The sequence below is a fragment of the Heteronotia binoei genome, chromosome 13, assembly GCF_032191835.1.
Source record: "Heteronotia binoei isolate CCM8104 ecotype False Entrance Well chromosome 13, APGP_CSIRO_Hbin_v1, whole genome shotgun sequence".
Classification (NCBI taxonomy): Eukaryota; Metazoa; Chordata; class Lepidosauria; order Squamata; family Gekkonidae; genus Heteronotia; species Heteronotia binoei.
This window is the reverse complement of record NC_083235.1, coordinates 23953423-23975958: the sequence shown is the minus strand read 5'-3', so window position 1 is coordinate 23975958 and position 22536 is coordinate 23953423. Positions and strand designations below refer to the sequence as shown.

The 22536-nt window shown below is 48.1% G+C and overlaps 1 protein-coding gene across 1 annotated transcript; it reads right to left on the bottom strand.

Annotated features, from left to right (window-relative positions):
- Positions 1–425: 425 nt before the first annotated feature.
- On the bottom strand, positions 426–22334 carry NAB2 (NGFI-A binding protein 2). Its single transcript, XM_060253114.1, has 6 exons — positions 22253–22334; positions 12886–13651; positions 11353–11486; positions 9222–9273; positions 5836–5959; positions 426–634 (listed from the first exon to the last, which is right to left on the bottom strand). Exons 2-6 carry the CDS (start codon positions 13639–13641, stop codon positions 426–428), a joined length of 1275 nt encoding a protein of 424 aa, XP_060109097.1. The 5' UTR covers positions 13642–13651; positions 22253–22334.
- Between the last annotated feature and the right edge of the window lie 202 nt (positions 22335–22536).

Here is a 22536-nt window from a genome sequence, read left to right as displayed (position 1 = left end):
GTGACAGAGCGCAGTGCTGCATTACAGCACTGTGGAGGAAGGGAGGGCGGCAGGCAGGGAGCCTACCTGGGGCACCATGCACCCTAGAGCCAGCACTGTGTGCAATGCTTTGTTAATGCCTCTCTCGGTGCCATCCCACCCCCCAGGGTCCTCCCCAGGGCTTTTTTTTGTAGCAGGAACTCCTTTGCATATTAGGCCACACACTCAATATAGCCAGTCTTCCTGGACCTTACAGGGCTCTTCTTATAGGGTCTACTGTAAGCTCCAGAAGAATTGTCTACATCAATATGCAAAGGAGCTTCTGCTACAAAAAAAGCCCTGGTCCTCCCATTATTTTACAGGTGCCAGTAGATGATTCAGCCCCTCATTGTCCCAGACTTGCGCTGCTCCCCCAACTCGGCAGAAGTTCAGGACAGAAAAAACGGTTACTTACCTGGCCCCTGAGGCTTGCCAGGGAGGCAAGGGCTGAGCCGCCCCACCCGCTCATGAGAGACCAGCCGAGCCAACCGCAGGCCTTCGTCCATCAGAGTCTGCTGGAGGATGTGGCGGCTCCACAGCCCGTGAGGCGGGAGGCCCAGCAGCGCCTCAGAGGCGGCACTGGGGGGCGGAGTCAGTCGAGGACAGGAGCCGGTGGCTGCGGAGGGGGGAGAGACTGAGTCAACAAGGGGGTCTTCCAGCTTGTGGTGACTGAGCCAGTGGCAGCCGCAGAAGGACACATTCAAAAGTCCTCTCCAAATCCCACACCCTGCTCATGTGCCGGGAGAAGACAAAACTAACTGGAAAAGTCGAAGTCAGTAGAGTAGACAACACAAGATGGATGGACTCCATCAAGGAAGTTGCGGCCTTCAGTTTGTGAGGGCTGAGCAAGGCTGTGAATGAGAGGCCTTCAATCTCCTTCCCTTCCTCTCTGAGAGAACTGGGGCTGACCCCAGGCCACCCAACAACTGCATGTGGAGAAAGGAGAAGAGATTGGATTTATACCCCGCCCTTCACTACCCGAAGGAGTCTTGAAGCAGCTTACAATCACCTTCCCTTCCTCTCCCCACAACAGGCACCCTGTGAGGCAGGTGGGACTGAGAGAGTTCTGAGAGAACTGGGACTGACACAAGGTCATCCAGCTGCTGAAGTTGGAGGAGGAGTGGGGAATCAAATACCATTCTCCCAGATTAGAGTCTGACACTCTTTAACCACTACACCACACCACACCCACGCTCTCTGGCTGAGGTCTTTCCTATCACCTACCAACTGGCTCTTTCCACTGCAGACGCCAGGGATTGAACTTGGGACCTCCTGCATGCAGAGCCTATGTTCCTTCTCTGAGGCACAGCTGCTCCCCTTGATAACAGACACATAATGCTGCTTTACACTTAGTATCATTCACTCTGTGTGGCAGTGTCATGATCTGTGCAGGACTAGGAGACAAGGCCTAGGCCTAGAGACTAGTGTGGGAGTAGAAAGCAGACGCAGCTTACAATCCCCACAATGCCTGGTGCCTCCTCACACAATCAGTGTCCAGGGATTGTGTGAGGAGATGGGTACATAAACTTTGTGGGCTGTGGAACTGTGTTCTTTTCTCTCAGAGTCAGGCTGGGAGGACAGTCTGTGGCTGAGAGAAGGATCCCTCACTCAGAAGGCAGAGTGAGTCACAGGCAGTCGGCCTGGGGAAAAGGGCTGTGGGCCCAGACGACTAACAGGCTAGGGGGAGTACAGGTAGCCGCATTAGGGTTTATTTTCTTTTTCCTTTATACACTGTTATATCTATTAAGCACCTTGCCTTGTTTAAATACTCATCCCTGTATTAATAAACCTTTATCTTTTTTTAATGTTCTCTGCCTGGTCATCATCTTGGCTAAAAGGGGCATTTTTGATCGGGCTTGAGAGGGCACTCTAGGCCTTCCCAAGGGACCATCAATCCAGAATGGTGGCAGAGTTAGGCAGCAACCCATCTGGGTCATGACAGGCAGTGACTAGATTCTCGGGTGGAAGGTTTCCATATAACCTACTACCTGTGTTTTTCAACTAGAAATGCCAGAGATCTTTATATCTCAAATGAAGATGCCAGAGATAACTGGGACTTTCCGTAAGCAAAGCAGACACCCCACCAAGGAACCACAGTCTGTCCCGTAACTTCAAAGTCCTTCCTCCTGACAAATCTCACCCATCATAACGATGGGCGTTTTGGTAGCGAAACACAAAACAAAATACGGGAAGATCTTTTGAAATCAATTTGTCCTCGCAAACACACACACGTGTGTGTGTGTGGGGGGCAACAGGTACCTTCCATTTCTGCCAGCTGAAGACTTCTGTACAACTAATAATAACTATCATATGCCATTGTGTGTAGAATAGTCAAGGGATCCTAAGATTGCCTGGCAGTCAGAAGTTCTAGCTCTTTTTTAGCATTTTGCGCCGCTAGGTGGCGAGCCAGACTTCTTTTTAAGGCAAGGGACATTGCAGAGGTGGTTTGCCATTGCCTGCCTCTGCATCATGCCCCTTGGAGGTCCCCCATCCATATACTAGCCAAGGCCGATGCTGCTTAGCTTCTGAGATCTGATGGGATTCGGCTAGCTGTATAACTTGGAAGGTCTGAACACCACTCAGCCTGCTGAAATGAGAGCTTTTGCTACAGCACACACAAGCGGCAGCTGACCATACTACCAATGAATGCATGGGAATTACACCTGTATATCCCCCCCCCCCCCCCCCGCTGTGGGGCAAATACCAGTTACAAGGGAGGGGTGGGATTTAAAGAGGGGGAGGAGTGGTGCGGGACTCCCTTCCACAGCCCCAGCGCTCCAGTCCAGATAAAACTCTCTACAGCTGCTTTTAGTAGTTAACGAAATAGGCAGGGGATCTGTGATCAGATTTCCCACATTTAGGTTGCCCTTTGCATAGCAGAGGAGGGAAAGGGGGCATCGTATCATCATATCTCAGCAACTCTCGGAAGCTAAGCAAGGTCAGTTCTTGGAAGGGAGACCACTGAGGAAGGCTCTGCAGAGGAAGGCAAAGGCAATGGCAAACCTCCTCTGCTTCTCCCATGCTTTTGCTGGGGTCACCCTAAGTTGGCTGAGGCTTTACGGCACTCACGTAAGTTGCATAGAGAGCCAGTTTGGTGTAGTGGTGAAGTGTGCAGACTCTTATCTGGGAGAACCGGGTTTGATTCCCCACTCCTCCATTTACAGCTGCTGGAATGGCTTTGGGTTAGCCATAGCTCTCGCAGAGCTGTCCTTGAAAGGGCAGCTGCTATGAGAGCTCTCTCAGCCCCACCCACCTCACAGGGTCTCTGTTGTGGGGGAAGATGATAAAGGAGATTGTAAGCCGCTCTGTGACTGATTCAGAGAGAAGGGCGGGGTATAAATCTACTGTCTTCTTCTAGAACAGGGGTGGCCAACAGTAGCTCTCCAGATGTTTTTTTTTGCCTACAACTCCCATCAGCCCCAGCCATTGGCCATGCTGGCTGGGGCTGATGGGAGTTGTAGGCGAAAACCATCTGGAGAGCTACCGATGGCCACCCCTGTTCTAGAAGATTTTCTTCTGCCCTGAAACCATCCCAATTGGCTGCCAAGCAACAATTATATAGGATACATACAAGCCTGGCTACTTTCCCATGGTGGGAGCAGGAAGGATCAGTGCATTGCTTGCACCACGCACGTGCAATTTAAGTTGGAAAGATCCAAGCGGGCAGCCGTGTTGGTCTGAAGCAGTTGAACAAAGCAGGAATCAAGTGACACCTTTAAGACCAACCAAGTTTTATTCAGAACGTAAGCTTTCGTGTGCTTAAAAGCACACTTCTTCAGACGAGGGGATCAGGTACAGTGGGCTGAAATACATGCAGTTTGTTGATTAAGAGGGCAAACTGATACAGAGCTGGGATCACACGGTGGAACAGTGTGGCAGTTTAGAAGGCCATTTGGTCTGGATAGCCATAAAAGGTAATAAAAGTTGCCTGCCAATTGGTGTTTCTGCAAGTCTAGGTAAATTACAAAAGGACATGTATTTCCTTGTTGTCCACCTAATTTACTTCTCAACATCAAAAGCAGACAACTTTTATAACCTTTTACGGCTATCCAGACCAAATGGCCTTCTAAATTGTCACACTGTTCCACCATGTGATCCCAGCCAGTTTGCTGTCTTAATCAACAAACTGCATGTATTTCAGCCCGCTGTACCTGATCCCCTCGTCTGAAGAGGTGTGCTTTTAGCACACGAAAGCTTACGTTCGGAATAAAACTTTGTTGGTCTTAAAGGTGAAACTTGACTCCTGCTTTGTTAAGTTGGAAAGCACCTCGAGAGCCCTTCCAAATCCTCCCTGACAACTCTGTGCTGCTCAGAGCTTGGCAGCGTTTCATTGCTGCGTAACAGGAAAGTTTGCCACACCTTCCCTGACAAGCCTGGCACGATACACGCCGCCGCCTTATCTCTGCTGACTCTGGAGTGAAATCTATCAGGAGGTTCTCCTCCGTGCTGAGACATGCAGAGCTTGCTTGCGCTCTTATCAGCGTGCCGGCTCGGCCGCAGTTGTACAAACCAGATGAGGCAGATTGAGAAGCAGACGGCCAAGTTGGGACAAGAAAAGAGGTAGTTGTGTCAGGATGCATTAGCTCTCTCTGCACATGGAAGAGACTCTGGAATCAGGTCACTGGTCTATCTAGCTTAGGACTGTCTACTCCAGGGGGGGACTGCTGCTTATGGCTCTACTCTCCACAGTCTTAGGCAGAGACACATGAAAATTGCCTTATCCAGGGGCTTTTTTTGTAGCGGAACTCCTTTGCATATTAGGCCACGCCCCCTGGTGTAGCCAATCCTCCCGGAGCTTACAGTAGGCTCTGTACTAAGAGACCTGCAAGCTCCAGGAGGATTGGCTAAATTAGGGGCACACAGCCTAATATGCAGAGGAGTTCCTGCTACAAAAAAAGCCCTGCTAGGCATGGAGCCTGCCTGGGGTGCCATGCACCCTAGGGCCAGCACTGGGTGGAGGAAACGTTAACTAGTGAGCCAGAGCCCCCTCCCCCAACTGCAGGGGAGCCTCCATGTTCAAAGACAGTCAACGGCTGAATCCTAGAGCCAGGAGGCAACATCAGGGGAAGGCCTCAGCCTCAATACCTGTTGTTGGCCCTCCAGAGGAACTGGTTGACCGCTGTGTGAGACAGGATGCTGGACAAGGTGGACCCCTGTTCTGATCCAGCAGGGCTCTGGGTGTTTTTAGGAGAAACTGTGAGAGTGAAGCTAGTTCAGGTAATGGGGATATACCCAACAAAGAGATTTTAACATGGAAACAAAACCATTGCACTTTTGGGCCAGTAACTGGGCTACTTTAAAACATGATAATCTGATCCTAGGATAATGGTATAGATGTGTTATTATAGGCTTTTGTCTGGCGGAAGGGGGGATTTAAAGGGTTAACGTTTTGTGAATATTTGGCTGCCCTTGTTGTATATCGTTTTTAAAAGTTTAATTAACAAAAAGAGAATGGAAAAAAAGAAGCATGTGTGATGAAATTAGGGGTGGCAAAATGTACAGGCAGTGCACACAATCCTTCAAGATAAAAGTCTCTATCAGATGCAACTGGGGTTAAGTACAGAGAAGAAACAGAAGAATATGAGCCTAAGTTATACACAAGTCCAAGCTCGTCCCCAGCTTGCAAAGAACAAACAGAGTAGCAACAAGCCCCCCAATAAATTGGAGGGGGGGGGGTTGTGCGTGAATCACATCAGCCCCTGTAGAAGCCTGTGGGAAGAAAACCCATCTTCAACTTGCTCTGCCCCCGCAATCTCTTTCCTCATTGTTCCCTGCAGCTTGAAGTCCTAAGCAGAACAGGACAGCCAGCCCCCTCACCTTGTGGGTGTCCGTCTAAGCTTTCCCCTGACAAGCTGGCAGTATCCTCCTCCACACTGGACCGGTACTGAGGAAGGAACGGTTCGCAGACCAAGGGAAGATCAGGCCGGCTGTGCTCTGCAACCTGCTGGGAAAGAAGACCCCAGATCAGTGAATGCGACTCAGTGACTACCCATCCTTCCTTTTCCTGCACTCTATCTGCAACCATCCCTTCTCTTCTCACAGATAAAAATGCTGTCTTGGGTTTCAGCATCACACGAGGACCAATAAGACCAGATCCCACGTGCGCCTAAGAACAGACCTATAGCGTTTCCAGTGACAGTGCTGGCTTTGTTGGATATGTCAGTTAAAAAGTAAATTAGGTGAACAAGAACATCACTATCCAATGTATTTATTAGTTGTATTGACATACTCTAATAGGAATACTGACTGCTTATCTCATCATGTATACTAAACCCATCTTCCACTATATTTTAATGTATTTTTCTTCTAATGACAAACTATATGTATGCTGCATGTTAAAAGCTAAATTAGTTGGATGGGAAAAGCTTCTGAGAAAGAAATGCCCTCATTTTGGCCCAGGCTTATAACAATAAGAGAGATTAATAGACATTCTCACATTCTGACATGTTACTATTTTATTGGTTTCTCACGCTCATGCTAGCCGGATCAAAGGTTTGCTCCATTTGTTAATGTTACTATTCTGTCATTGGAGCTTAAATTTGTACCTTTTTGCATTCTAAACCACTGCCTACTAGCTATATGTACTGTAGCTCTGCTCACTATACCTGATTCCTTGTGTGATGAGATGTGTTTGAAGCACACGAAAGCTTATGTTCTGAATAAAACTTTTTTGGTCTAAAAGGTGCACTTTGCTCCTACTTTGTTAGACTCAACTAAGGCAGAGCAGGGAATTTGTACAAGCCACACACCAGAGTTGCGCTCAGAGGAAAAAAACTCATTTCAAGTCTCACTGCAACATTCAAAACAACAATAACCATAAAAATTATTGAATCAATAACGTGACTATAAAATTTCCTTGAATACAATAAACAGCCATCAAAGCCTTACTCCTAGAGTGATAAAACAGCCAAAGAACTGGTGAGCCCAGGCCAAATGTGCCCCTAGCTAGTTTCTTTTTTCAGCCAGTCTGGATGACGAGCAAGGTGAAGACCCAGAGGCCATTCCAAAGAAGCCAGGCAGCAACCAAAAAAGGCCCAAGTCCAGGCAGCAACACAGTGCATCCTGGCTAGAGGATGAACAGACAAAAGGCCTCACTGAGCAGACAAAACTGCTTCAAAAGGCTTTCCCCCCCCCCAAAAAAAAAGGAAGGAAGGAAGGAAGGAAGGAAGGAAGGAAGGAAGGAAGGAAGGAAGGAAGGAAGGAAGGAAGGAAGGAAGGAAGGAAGGAAGGAAGGAAGGAAGGAAGGAAGGAAGGAAGGGTATGCTCCAATACTCAAGGCACTGATCTGCTTCTCAATGTGGAGGTTCCTTTTACTCCCCATGGCTAGTAGCCGGTGGTGAAACTCTCCATGAATCTGTCTAATCCCCAAGTAAAGCTCTGCACTTTCTGGGACCTACATATCTGCAGGACCATTTCTCCCAGTAAGCCCCTCAAAGAGCCTTACGCTCTGCAGACCAAAACTGGCTGGTGGTCCCTGGCCCAAAAGACAGACACCCACTTTGCTTCAAAGAGAGCCAGAGCCCTTTCCAGCTCTGGCTCTTGCCTGGTGGAACACTCTCCCAAGTGAGATAGGGTCTTGCGGGACTTGGTTTCAAAGGGGCTGCAAAATGGAGACGTTCCACCAGGCCTATGGTTGAGGTGGCAGATGCCTAATGACATTGGCTTCCCCTGCTCTGCCTAACATCATTTATTGACACTGGTTGCAGCTGCCCCACTGGCTCAGGTTTTGGGTCCTGCTGAGCACCCTGTATGGATCATTCATTCAGGGACTGATGAACTATACTGATCATTATCTTGTTACAGTAAGTTTAATTAATTTGTTCTATGTTTTAATGGTTTAAATTATTGCATAATTGCATGGTTATAATTATTGATGAAATTCGTTCTGAGCCCTGCTGTACAGGAGAGGGCACACTAGAAATCCAATGATAGATAATAATAGTAATATTAATGATGATGATGATGATGCAATGAGAGATGATAGGCAGACAGATAGATGGTAGATAATGATGATGATAATATGATAGAAAGATGATAGACGGATAGATGATATACAGATAGATAGATAGACAGACAGATAGATGATAGAGGAGCTACGTATGGTTCTTTCACACATTGTGTGGCTCTTGAAGCCCCAACAAGCTGCCAGCCAGCTTGGAGAAGGCATTCATCTCTTTAAACTCCTTCACCAAGCCAAACCAGCCGGTGGCTTGGAGAATGCATTTAAAGTTGCTTTCTTTACACCTCTCCCTCCCTCGTTCCTTGCAGCTCTCAAGCATCTGACATTTATTCTGTGTGGCTCTTACATTAAGCAAGTTTGGCTACCCTTGAGCTATCCTGATCCTAGGGAGGCTGATTATCAGTTTCTAATTCGGCGACAGGTTTAATTGTAGGATTACTTGTTGGTTGAAATATGTGATTAATAACTGTAATACATTGAGAATTAATACATTGAGATTAATAACTGTAATACATTGGCAGTGTAGCCAATCCTCTGAGAGCTTACAGGGCTCTTAGTACGGGGCCGACTGTAAGCTCCAGGAGGATTGGCGACATCAGCGGTGTGTGGCCTAATATGCAAAGGAGTTCCTGCTACAAAAAAAGCCCTGGTACAGGCACAAAAAATGTTTCTGCAGGAGGCAGAGCCAGTTACAAAATGGCTGCCACAGCTTACCTTCAGTCACATGGTAAAGATCCTCGTGCTGTGGTAGCAGCTGCTGCTGAAGCAACTTTTTTAAAAAAAATCTGTACAATCAAATCTCCATTAGCCAATCAGAAGCCTTACTAGGCAAAAGCCCCACCCACTTTCCAAAAATATTTGGCAGGTGCCAAGAATACCAAACAGCTTCTATACACCTGAGCATCTGTATACTAATATATAACACTTTTTGGAATGTTCAAAGTGCTTTATATACATTACCTTAGACGGGGCTTTTTTTGTAGCAGGAACTCCTTTGCATATTAGGTCACACACCCCTGATGTAGCCAATCCTCCAAGAGCTTACAGGGGTCTTTGTACAGGGCCTACTGTAAGCTCCAGGAGGATTGGCTACATCAGGGGAGTGTAGCCAAATATGCAAAGGAGTTTCTGCTACAAAAAAACCCCTGACCTTAGGAACTGCAATCTCTCTCTCACGCCAGTGTACACATATGCACACCCACAAACATACACACAAACACAAAAGCTCATTTTTAAGGCTCACTTCTTGCTTGAGTCTCTTGGCTTGTCCAGGACCACCTACATCTGGATGCAGTCTGAAAACAAAAGGCAAGAGGGGGGTCAGAGTGCCCTGCCCAGCATTATGCCCCAGAAATTCCCTCTAGCCTTGGCATGGATGCAACCCACAACACACAACTAGTGACTTGATTGGGTACATAGTGCTTGATGAACCAGAAGACCTTAACCATGCAGTGATGCATGGGATGCTCAGCCTCTTGTTTGAACCAGGGTTTCGTTGCCTGCCTGATGCAGTGTTTAGCATGCCAGAGCTCTGTAACCCACACAGGAACTTTGCAAGTGGCAAGGCTTTTTTTGTAGCAGAAACTCCTTTGCATATTTGGCAACACACTCCTGATGTAGCCAATCCTCCTGGAGTTTACAGTAGGCCCTGTACTAACAGCCCTGAAGGCTCTTGGAAGATTGGCTACATTGGGGGGTGTAGCCTAATATGTAAAGAAGTTCCTGCTACTAAAAAAAACCCCTGGCTGGTGGGGACAACTTGGTAGGCTTTGCAAGGATGTTCAGTCTGGAGATGAGGAGGTCGAGGAGGGACATGACTGTTCCCTTTAAGTATCTGAAAGGCTGTCACTTTGAGGAGGGACAGGGAGCTGTTCCTGCTGGCAACAGAGGAGAGGACCCACAATGCTGGGTTTAAATTATGGACAGAAAGGTACCAGCTGGATATTAGGGACAAATGCATTCATTTATTTAATCAAATTTCTATCCAGCCCTCCCTTAACAGGCTCAAGGCGGCTCACAACAGTTAAAAACAAACATAAAATTTTAAAACAAGATATACAGTAAAATCATTTCCATTAATTTTACAATCATTATGTCAAAGATGCACATTGAAATTCGGATTATTCTGATGTTTCTGGTTTCGGTTCTTTCAATTCAATGAGATTGCTGGTGCTGTGGAATAATAGCCGCCTCTCCTTAACCTTTGAGAGCAAGTTTAAACAATTCGGTCTTACAGGCCCTGCAGAACTGTGGCAGGTCTCTGATGTCTTTGGGGGAGGGCATTCCACAGAGCAGGGGCTATTACTGAGAACGCTCTGGCTCTGGTGATGGATAATCGAGCTTCTTTCGGTCCTGTGATCTTAAGAAGATTTTGGAACCCCAAACATAGTGCTCTCTGAACTTTTACAGTTCAGCTGTGGAATTGGCTGCTAAGGGAGGTGGTGAGCTCCCCCTCAATGGCAGTCTTCAGGTGTTGGCTGGGCAAACACTTGTCAGGGATGGTTTAGGTTAATCCTGTATTGAGCAGGGGGTTGGGCTAGATGGCCTCTATGGGGCCCATCCAACTCTACGATTCAGACTTAGTGGCTGGGTTTAAGCAAGATGCCAAGTGCAGGCAGCACAGTATGGACAGAGGTTGCTTGCCCATCGGGCATTGTTTTGGAATGGAACTGGATGTCCTGCAGGCCAAAGAAACATTTAGGAAGGCCACTGGGTATGGACGAATGCATCACAGGCCCATTCCAATAGGAAACGGGGCTCCACCATTGCTTGGTCCACAGAGACTCTGATTGGACAATTGGTGCTGCAGGAAATTTGAACCCACAGAGGAGGTGATGATGAGCCCGGCTGGATCCCCCCCCTTTTTAAATCCCACTCCCCCCAGATCCAAAAAGCTGAGATTTAAGGAGGGCTCGCACTGAAAACAGAGAAGTAAAAAAAGTAGAGTGCTTCCTGAGCATGTGCAAAAGACATTTTCCTGTGCCATAGCAGAGTTCCCATGCATGCCTTCCAAAAGGGAGGAAGACGTTTGAAACCCTGAGAAACTGAGCACCACAGCATGATTTTACCCAAGCAGGAGAAGGTGGTGGGAACCAGGCGGCCAGATGCCGAAGGGGTATAATGGACTGCTCTGTTTTGCAGCTAGGGGAACACATTTTGCAATGCCCCCCTCCTTAAGAACTCCCTGCAGAGAGAAAACCCCACACAGAAAGGAACAGAGGGGTGGGGTGGGGTTTTTGGTGCCCTCCTGGACTCGGTTTCATTCTTGCAATGTTTTTTTTTTAAAGGTACAGGAGCATTAAAATCTGAAATCCTCCACCAGCATGCCAAAGCGGTACAGTCCCTTCTGCCACACCTTGTTACCTCATTCTCACCTGGATCCCTTCAGTGAGGTCAGGTAGCTGCTCTCTCGAGCCACCTGGCGCGAGAGAGAAAAGAGCTCCACTCGGCGCAGCAGCAGGGAAGGGTCCCGCAGGCAGAACTGAGCCGCAGCCTCGTTGATAGTCAACTAGGAGGAGAGAAGGAAGACCAGTTATTCTGGGAAGCGGGAGACATGGTGATGAGAAATGCATTGCAAGAATGTCATTCTCTGGGGCTCTGGAAGAGCAACATGATTTACAGGGTGGACACGGCTGGACTCCTGAATGCTGTGGATGCAACAGCATCTTATTGGCTAGTACCTGTAACATCAGTGGTGATGACTGACAATCTGCCTGGGTGCATGGGCCAGTCTGAGATTTATTTATCTACTTAATTTCTCCCCAATGGGGGTCCCAAGCAGCTGACCTTGTTCTCCTCTCCTCCATTTTTATCTCCACAACATCCCTGTGGGGTAGGTTAGGCTAAGAGTAGGGCTTTTTTTGTTAAAAAAAAAAAAAAGGAAAGGAAAAAAGCCCAGCAGGAACTCATTGGCATATTAGGCCACACTCCCTGATGTCACCATTGTTTCACACAGGGCTTTTTTTGTAGAAAAAGCCCAGCAGGAACTCATTGGCATATTAGATCACACACCCCAACGCCAAGCCAGCTGGAACTGTGTTCCTGTGCATTCCTGCTCAAAAAAAGCCTCAGCTGAGAGCATCTGTCTCAAAGGTCACCCAGTAAACTTCCATGGCAGAGTGAGGATTCGAACCTGGGTCTTTCAGATCCTAACTGGATCCTCTGACCACTATACCATGCTGGTTCTTCTGAAAAGACTGAATTTCACTTTTAAATGTATCTGAGCAGACTGAATGCTCCCTTCTGCACTACTGTTGCTGGAACTTTCCTCTACTCTTTAAAAATCTTAGACTAACAAAGAAAAGGCAGAGACAAGCAAGTATGACTCCCACACACATGTGTGCACACACGCCCCAGCAACCCCAAGGCATTTGGTGAACTAGTTTTAAGACATAAATAGCAATTGCATTCTACACATTTCCCATTTTGGGCTGTGCAGTACATAATCTTCCTTTTTAAAAAAGATAACTCCCTGCCCAAGAAAAATGGGTAAACAGGAAAACTCCTGGCATCGAGGCCTATGATATTGTTCTGCTAGGCCCATTTCACCCTGACCTCACCAGATCTCGGAAGCTAAACAGGATCAACTCTGGTTAGTACTCAGATGGGAGATAACCAAGGAAGTCCACGGTTGCTATGCAGAGGTAGGCAACTAGAAAGCCACCTCTGCTCATTGGTTGCTTGGAAACCCTACAGGGACACCACAAGTTGCTGCAGCTTGGCGGGACTTTCCATCGCCGCCGGGACTCCCTCTGCTTGGGCTGACAACAGAATAGCCCAAGACTGGTATTCTATGAGGATGGGAATACGGTCCAACAGTTTGACCCTACATTCCCTGGGCTCCCTTTGGCTTCAGATTTGCTCATCGATTCGCCCTACCCCCTACCACTGCCCTTCTCTTGACCCACCTCATGCAACGTGAGCTGCTTGCTCTCACATCGCCGGGCTTCTCCTCGCCCATAGATGGCGCTGTGGCGCCGGATCTCTTCCTCTTTGCGGGGGTCCCCATTGTCCATGCGGAAGATATGTCCCACCGTTTTGGCCAGTTTCTTGTTCATCTTCATGAGGGCCCTCAGTTCAGCGTCGCCCCCACGAGGGCAGCTGCGCAAAAGCCGCTCCACGCTTTCTGACACCACCTGGACCAGCTCCGGGTCGAGATGTTCTGTGGACAAAGGGTGCCCCACGGGCGAGGACACCCCTCCCTCCTCTTCTGACTCAGCGGTGCTCCACTGAATGGCTGGCAAGGGAGAAAGCTTATCTCTTGGCTCCGAGGGGCTCTTGGCAGGGGATGTCCCACTCGTCTTGGAGGGGGTCTCTCCTGGACTGGCGTGCCCATTGGTGAGTGATTTGTGTCCCCCGGACTCGGAGATCTTGAAGAGAGGTATGCTGCTCACGGGAATGGAGGGCACTGGCTGATTGAAAAGCCCTGGATTGGTAGCCCACTCCCGCAAGGCTTTCTGCAGGCGCCGGACGTGAAGCGGCTTGGTCGCCATGCCAACCAAAGCCATGATCTCCAGGAACTCCTCTTCGCCGGCCTCACACAGCTGCTGCACATCATCGCCGCCCTGCTGGATGAAGGTCTCATAGTAGGAGAGAAGGTTGGCTCGCTGGAGGACACGATACAGCTGGAGTTCTCCCAAGGTGCGCGGCAGGGACAGGGCCATTGCCAGCGGCCTGTGGAGGTGACAAGAGCAGGCACGGTGATACAGAGGAAAATCAGGGACCATGGTGGTATTAACAATAAGATTAAGAGGAACCACACCGTGAACTTACATATTATATTAAACCTAATCTGTACAGAACAGTAACAAATATCAATCCAAAAACACTAACTGAAGGCATTCAAAAGGTCCCAGTAATTATATTCACCAGGGCTTTTTTGGTAGAAAAAGCCCAGCAGGAGCTCATTTGCCCATTAGGCCATACCCCCTGACACCAAGCCAGTCAGAACTTCATTCCTGTGTGTTCCTGTTAAAAAAAAGTCCTGATATTCACTGAAAGGTAAATCCAATAATCTTCCAGAATAAATTTTTTGTGTTTAATGGACACTCTGCTGTAGCCTCTTTGAACTTGCCAGGAATATCCTACAACAGTTCTCCCGCAAAACAGGAGTAACAAGCTTAGTTTATATGGTTACCATTGTTTGGGTTTAATTCCAGGGGAAAACATGGTGAAGGAAATCAGTATGTTAAGATTGGAGACTGAAGGGCAGAGGTATCCTGAATAGTGGAACGTTGAGAGTAATTAACTGTGACCCTGCTATTACACTCCATCCATCTCCTCTCAAGCATGGGGGCGACCTGACAGCATCTTCTTCTGTGATGTGGGGCGACTGGCTTTGTAGAGTTATCTCCCTTGTCCCCAGACCAGACAAATACTTTCCAATCTACCAATCTCCAATTTTGACATATTCATTTCCTTCATGGTGTTTTCCCCCAGAATTAAACTCAAACAAATGGTAACCACATAAACTAAATGCGTTATTCCTGTTTGGCCCTTGATATCCTAACTTACTGTTCACCCTCTACTTATATGTATGGACTAGTAATTTCCGTTTCATTGTATCTGAGGAAGTTTGCATGCGCACAAAAGCTTATACCTTGACTAAAACTTTGATGGTCTTAAAGGTGCCACTCAAACTTTGTTCAGTTTGTTTTGGGTTAAGTCCCCCCCCCCTTTTGGTTGGGGGGAAATGAACACAGTTCCCATGGGGGACATGAAGAATTGGAGGAATTCATCTCTTAAGAAGGGGATCCAGGGAAGGAGAACAATGCATGTTCCTTGGTGGAAGGGTGGGATTAAAAATGTCTTACATGTATGAATCAGCCCCCCAAAAAACATTTTTGAGTCTGAGGGCATATTTGGAATTTTAAGAGGAGGTGGTGAGTGCCATCCCCAAAACAGCTTCCATAAGAGCTGCAGCCAAACCCTAAATGACTTCTGGAAGAGGTGGAGTCAGATGGATAGCCCAGTCTCATCAGATCTCGGAAGCTAAGCAGGGTCGACTCTGAAAAGTACTTGGATGGGAGACCTCCTTGGAATACCAGGGCTGGGACGCAGAGGCAGGCTTTATTTAGCCACCTCTCTGAATATCTTCCGTGCCCCCAGCAGGGGTCAGTCACCAGAGATCACCATGACTTCCAGGTGCGCACACACACTGGCATGCACACATACGCACACATGCACATAAAAATACAAAAAATATGGTAATGAGAGGGGGAAACGAAGCATGAAGAAGGGGGAATGGAACCACATTCTGGCTAAGGAAATCCAGGCTGCTTAGCAGTCCCTCCAGAACCTCTAGTGGGAAATGCTTACATTGGAGTGCAACCTGTTGCAAGCCCTGCCTTACAATGGCCCCACCCAAGTCCTAAAAAGCTTGGTGAGTACCAAGGGAAGTACTGCTTGGTGCACTGGTGCCCATGGATACCATGTTGGGGAACCCTGATATAAATAACTGTATCCCGAATGTCAGAATGAGTATTGGCCTGGCTCATATAGAGAGGGGAGGTGCTTGTTTTCTTTGTGATGGTGCACTTGTGTGTGCATGCCACATGGGGAAAACTGGTGTCACTCCTGTGACTGCAGCCTGTCCCGGGTCAACAGCTGGCTCACCCAGTAGTTCCTAGGAACAGTCTGTGATCCTGTGGAGAAAACAAGCATGCTTTGTTTGTGTCCTGTGGTCCAAAAAGTGGTTTTCCTTCTCTATCATCTAACAAACATCTTGCAAGAGGTTCTATGGCAGGGGTGGTCAAACTGTGACTCAGGAGCCACATGTGGCTCTTTCACACATATTGTGTGGCTCTCAAAGCCCCCACTGCCTTGTTAGCTGGCTTGGAGAAGGCATTTGTCTCTTTCAATCACTTATCCAGCAGCTTGGAGAATGCATTTAAAGTGAAAGTTGATTTCTTTCTACCTCTCCATCTCTCCCCACCATCTATTTGCTTTCTTTTCACCTTCCTTCCTTCTGGCTCTCAAACATCTGACATTCATGTCTTGCAGCTCTCAAACATCTGATGTTTATTCTTTGTGGCTCTTATGTTAAGCAAGTTTGGCTACCCCTGCTCTATGGACTACCTGAAGTTGTTTTAGTTGCCATCTTGTTTTAACGGTTTTAAATCTGGTTTGTAGATTAGATAAAAAAAATAAAGGTAGTCCCCTGTGCAAGCACCAGTCGTTTTCAACTATGGGGTGACGTTGCTTTTACAACGTTTTCACGGCAGACTTTTTTACGGGGTGGTTTGCCATTCCCTTCCCCAGTCATCTACACTTTCCCCCCAGCAAGCTGGGGACTCATTTTACTGACCTTGGAAGGATGGAAGGCTGAGTCAACCTGGAGCTGGCTACCTGAACCCAGCTTCCGCTGGGATCAAACTCAGGTCATGAGCAGAGGGCTCCGACTGCAGTACTGCAGCTTTACCACTCTGCACCATGGGGCTCTCTTTTTAGATTAGATACTTTAACGTTTATTATATTTTCCTTTTGCAACCACCCTGAGCCCACTTGTGGGATAAAAAAGGGTAAAGGTAGTCCCCTGTGCAAGCAAAAGTCATTTCCAACTCTGGGGTGACGTCGCATCATGACGTTTTCACGGCAGACTTTTTACGGGGTGGTTTGGTAGAGTGGGATATAAATCTATTGAACTAAATAAATATACCCCCCTGAAGAGGATTCTGATCAACGTTAGTGATTTTGAGTATTAGTGTGGTAATTATTCTGGATCAATCTACCCAGATTAACCAGGTATGTTACTTGCATGCTTCATTCAAAGGCTCCATCCACATATTACTGAACGTGTGCACTGCTTCCTAAATACTGCACTGCTGGTATCATAATTCGCCCCTTGGATATAGTTCCAGGCAAGGCTTTTTCTCTGGAAAAAGTCCAGCAGGAACTCATTTGCATATTAGAGCACACCCCGACATCACCATTGTTTCACACAGGCCTTTTAAAATAAAAAGGCACACCAGGAACTCATTTGCATATTAGGCCACATGCTCAACATCAAGCCAGCCGGAACTGCGTTCCTGGTTTAAAAAAAATTCCCTGGTTCCAGGTGATTAGCCATGTTGGTCTTTAGTAGGAGGGCAAGATTCGAGTTCTGCAGCACCCTTGAAGACCAACAAGAGTAATTGAGAATCAAAGCTCATTTCATATCTGATGATGGAAGCTTTGACTTTTGAAAGCTTATGCCCTGGAAATCCAGATGGCCTTTAAGGTGCACCTGGACCCAAAACTTGCTCGCCTCTTGGATTATCTCATCCACACAGGGAAATCCACAGGTAGGCAGATACAGTTTAATTATGCTACCCTTTATTGCTAAGATTCACCTACGTAGCCTCCCATTGGATGGCATTCTTCCCAATGCACATTGATTCAGGCCCTGCCCTAAACTATCCTTTCCCCCTCTGCACAGTGACCCTCCTAACAGACGACTACCTTGCAGGGTGACACACACAGATGCTACAGGGCCGTCTCCTGCTGTATTGTGCATGACTGACCTGTGTTTTTATTCCCCCCAAGGAGCTCCATGGTTTCCCTCCCAAATAATTTTCACAACCATCCATATGTGCTAAGTGGAGCTGCGAGATCATGACTGAGGGGAATTCGAACCCAGGACTCCAAAGTCTTAGCCCAACACTCTGTGTTATGGTGCAGCCTCCCTACCAGAGTAAAAACCACGCCCTCCACACATGGAAGCTCATATTGGAATCTGACAAAGGGAGCTTAGAGTTTCAAAAGCACAGACACCCATAAGAACACAAGAGAAGCCATGTTGGATCCGGCCAATGGCCCATTCAGTCTGTGTCACACAGTGGCCAAAAAACCGAGCGCCATCAGGAGGTCCATCAATGGGACCAAGACACTAGAAGTCCTCACACTGTTGTCCCTCCCAAGCACCAAGAATGCAGAGCATCACTTGCCCCAGACAGAGAGTTCCAACAATACACTATGGCTAATAGCCACTGATGGACCTCTGCTCCATATGCTTCTCCTCTTGAAGCTGTCTATGCCTGTAGCCTCCACCACCTCCTGTGGCAGTGAATTCCATGTGTTAATCACCCTAGGGGTGAAGAAGTACTTCCTTTTATCCATTCTAACCTGACTGCTCAGCAATTTCATTGAGTGTCCATGAGTTCTTGTATTGTGAGAAAGGGAGAAAAGTACTTCTTTCTCTACCTTCTCTATCCCATGCATATTTTTGTATTTTTTGGTCTCTAAGGTGCTACTGGACTCAAATCTAGCTGTTCTACTGTCAGCCAATGTGGCTTGCTACCCTTTGAAGCTATTGAAATAGACTACATGACACTAACTCCATACTGCACTTGAAATGGATTTTCTTTGGACCAGAGTAGAAAGGTCCACAATTGAATGATTACTCAGGATATGTGTAGCAGACTCAGGCAGAAGGTTATTTCTAATGAGGCCTCTTAATTACATTTTTGCCTGGAGTCACAGATATTGATTAGAAAATAATCCCAACTTGGTCCTATATTGAGTGTTTTGTGTGTGTGTGTACAAGCACGCCTGGGAGTCATGGCAACTTCTAGCAACCCCTATTGAAGCATGGAGGACATTCAGAGAAGTGGCTTGATACAGTCTGTCTCTGCTTCCCAGTCCTGGTATTCCAATGAGGTCTTGCATCTAAACACTTGCCAGGGTCAGCCCAGCTTAGCTTCTGAGATCTGGCTTGCCCTGGCTATCCAGGTCAGGGCCTATATCGAGTGATTACACTATTTATTTATTTATTTATTTGAGATTTATATCCCGCCCTTCCCACCAGGTGGCTCAGGGCAGCTTACAACATATAAAAACTGACATAAAAATATAAAATTATGCATAAAAATAAGACATTCCATAATTTACATAATTAAAATCTAAACATTCACATAGTTATGTACTTAAAACATTCAAGACATACGGCGGTCTTGCAACTACACTCAGTTTCAAGTTTCAATATTTCAGTGCTGGTTAGTTGTAAGCCAGCCGGAAGAGGACTGGGCTTGGAGCTATGCTTGGAGCTAATGTGTAATGATGCTAGACCAGGGGTGGCCAAACTTGCTTAACAGAAGAGCCAAACAGAATCGACGTCAGATGTTTCAGAGTCACAAAAAAGGAAGGAAGGAAGATAGCTGGGAGGAGAGGGGAAAGAAAGCAGCTTTAAATGCATTCTCTAAACTGCTGGCTGGCTTGGTTAGGAGAAGTGATTAAAGAGACAAATGCCTGCTCCAAACTGACTGATGGGGTAGTGGAGGCTTGAAGAGCCACACAATATGTGTACAAGAGCCACATGTGGTTCCTGAGCCACAGTTTGGCCACCCCTATGCTAGACCACTGAAGAAGGCCACAAGGCTGATACACATTTGGTCAAGGTCATGCATGGTCTATGTGTGAGACAACTGTACAATTTTAATCTGAAGTAATAATAATAATAATAATAATAATAATAATAATAATAATAATAATAATAATAATAATAATAATAAATTTTATTTATATCCCGCCCTCCCCGCCTAGGCAGGCTCAGGGCGGCTAACAACAGTTCAATAAAATTATACAATATAAGGTAAATTAAAACAACAATTAAATTATACAGTAGTTTAAAAACAACAATCTGGAGGTTATAACTGGGCTTTTAATTGTTTTAAAATAATTTTGTAATAAATCTATTTTGTATATGTGATAAATATTTACACCTTATTATTTAGTTACTTAACTACTGGGCCCTTTAATTTTGGTTAGTCTTTTAGACACCACTGGACTATGGTTTTATTTGGGCCCATGGCCACCCAGAAAGATTTGATGAAAAAACTGGAATCTGAACTTGGCTCTCCTGGATCCTGATCCCACACCCTAATCCACTACACCAGGGGTGTTGACCTCATTTGTTATGAGGGCTAGATCTGAGACAAATGAGACCTTGTTGGGCCAGGCCACATGCGTCATGAAATGTGATGCCAGGTAGCGGAGATGACAGCCAATTAAGAACACAGAGGCTTTGCTCTGTAGCTCCTGTGTGATTGAGGAAGCCTGGCAAAGCAAGCTGTGATGCAGAAGGAAGCAAGCGAGAGAGAGAAGGAAGCAGATGACAGTGAGCTGCTTGCGGGCCTGATAGGAACCCTCTGGGGGCCTGATCTGGCCCTTGGGCCAAATTCCATTTGACATCCCTGCACTAGACCATGTTGGCCTACCACCTCCTTCCTGAGCTTCAATTTCTTCTTTGATCTCTGAACAGCTACAGATATCTCTCTGATGTGCAACCATGGCTTAGAGTACACCAATGTGACCCTCTGTGCAGTCTACAGCCAACAGAGCTGCACCTGAAAATGCACACAATCTGAATTTTCACTGCAACATCCCATCTGCCACCCGTTGAAACATGTCCCTGGTGAGATCTGTACTGGGGTTAACTGGTATAGTTAGTCCACAGAATCATAGAGTTGGAAGGGACCTCCAGGGTCATCTAGTCCAAACCCCTGCACGATGCCCACTAGTACCCACTAATTAGCAGAGTGCTTTAAATAACGCTACAAATGCAGCAGCAACTAAGGATGCCAGCCTCCAGGTGGGATCTGGGAATCCCCCAGACTTAAAACTCAGCTCCAGACTACCAATGTTCCCTCTAAGCTGTGGAGTCTTGTGAGCAAAATGTTCACTTTGTGAGCTACTGGCATTAAAGTTGTGAGCAAGTCATTTGGCTACTGCATAAATTAGTTTGCTCTGGAGCCATTTTTCCTGAGCGGAGACAAAAATGTGCGAGCCGGAGGCTACGAAACTGTGAGCTAGCTCACACTAACTCAGCTTAGAGGGAACACTGCCTGCAACCCATTAACACATGCCAAGAGCCTCCTCCACCAACCACACGTCACGTTCTGCTGCCTGTCTCCTCCCTTGCACACACACACAGCATCTCTCTCATCCTTCAGCTAGGCCTCAGAAGCCTGTGGAGTTTGGTGCTTTCTTTGTGCTTCCCCGTGGGAGGCAGCAAGATATATTTCTGGCAACAGCACCCCAGGGTGGGAAACACAGGAGGTGGAGGAGAACGATACAGTGAAGGACAAGCTGGGGGAGGGAACAGCGATGGCAGGTCCTCCTGCGTGGTGGCTGTGGGGGGGGAAGAGACGCTAGCCAGCTCACAACTTTGTTCCTTCCCCCCCATCACCCTTCCCGCCAAGCCTCTCCCCCCCAACAGCTGCTGGGTGCAGCATCCAAAGCCTCAAAAGGTTCTCTCAGGCCCACACTTAAGAATTTAGGCAAGACACACACACACACTCATGTCAGTCTAAAGGGCAGCGGTTTTGCCCCCTGCCTTTCCATTCTGGGATACCCACACGTTACTTGCAAGTTATGTGTTTTCCAGAAATTTCTTTCTGGCTCACAAACGCACACAAAGTTTCCGTCAACGGGCTTCATCTAAGCCTGATCTGGTTTTGAACGCCGAGGCTCAGTCCCGGCTCATGGAGCGAAGGGTGGGAGTGCCTCTGAGCCCGGGGTTGCCAGGTCCCCTTTGGCCACCGGCAGGAGACGGCGACGGGGGGGGGGGGAAGGGGTGTAGGGGTTGCCAGATCCACGTTGGGAAACTCCTGGAGGTTGGGGGATGGAGCCAAGGGAGGACAGGGACCTCAGTGGGGTACAATGCCATAGAGTCCACCCACCAAAGCATCCATTTTCTCCAGAGCAGCTGCAGCCTGGAGATGATGAGGTGTAACTCCGGGTGGGGGGGATCCCCAGGTGGCCCCTGGAGGCTGGCAACTCTACGATCCACGCCCGGCCAAGACCCGCTGGGAGGAAGCAAGAAACGCTTGCGGGCCCTGACAGGAGGTGTGGCTTTGCAGGGTGGCTTGAACCCCGGCATTTCTCTCTCTCTTTCTCGGTAAAGCGTCGATCCCCAGACCCTACCGTCGCTGGGATCTGGCCCTGTTTTGGATCTGCCCCTCCCAGGGTCCGATCGGTCAGTTCCTCGAGGGGCAGGGCCAAAGGCTGACCACCAGCAGCGCCCCCCTCCCAGGGCCGGCCCTAGACTATCTGGCACCCTGGGCAAGGCTAAGTTCTGGTGCCCTCCTCCCCGCACTGATAACATCACCGAGTCCCAAGGGGGCCACCCAATTTGGTGTCCCCAGAAGACCAGCGCCCTAGGTGATCGCCGAGGTTGCCTAGTGGCAGGGCCAGCCTTGCCCCCTCCCCTCCCCAAAAATCCGGAGACAATCTGCATTTGGTGCCTCCCCTCTTCTAGCGCCCCACAACACACCCCCCCTCCCCGGGGCTTGCACTCACTCGCTGCAATCCCACGGCGCGGCTGGATCCTCGGCGGGCGCAATCGCGGCGCATGGACGGCCCTGCGAGCCTGGCGGATCGCGGGGGGGACGAGCCCTTCCGTGCCGCCGGGGCCGCGCTGCCGGGGCCGCTGGAGCCAGTCCACCCGCTCGCCTCTCTCCGTCGGAGCTGCTCTGCCCGTCCCCCCGCCTCGTCTTCTCCTTCTCTCTGCGCGCCTCGGCGCTGGAGCCTCTGGCACGGAATCGCCTCCCACGCCGCCGGATTTACAATAGAACGGCGGCGGC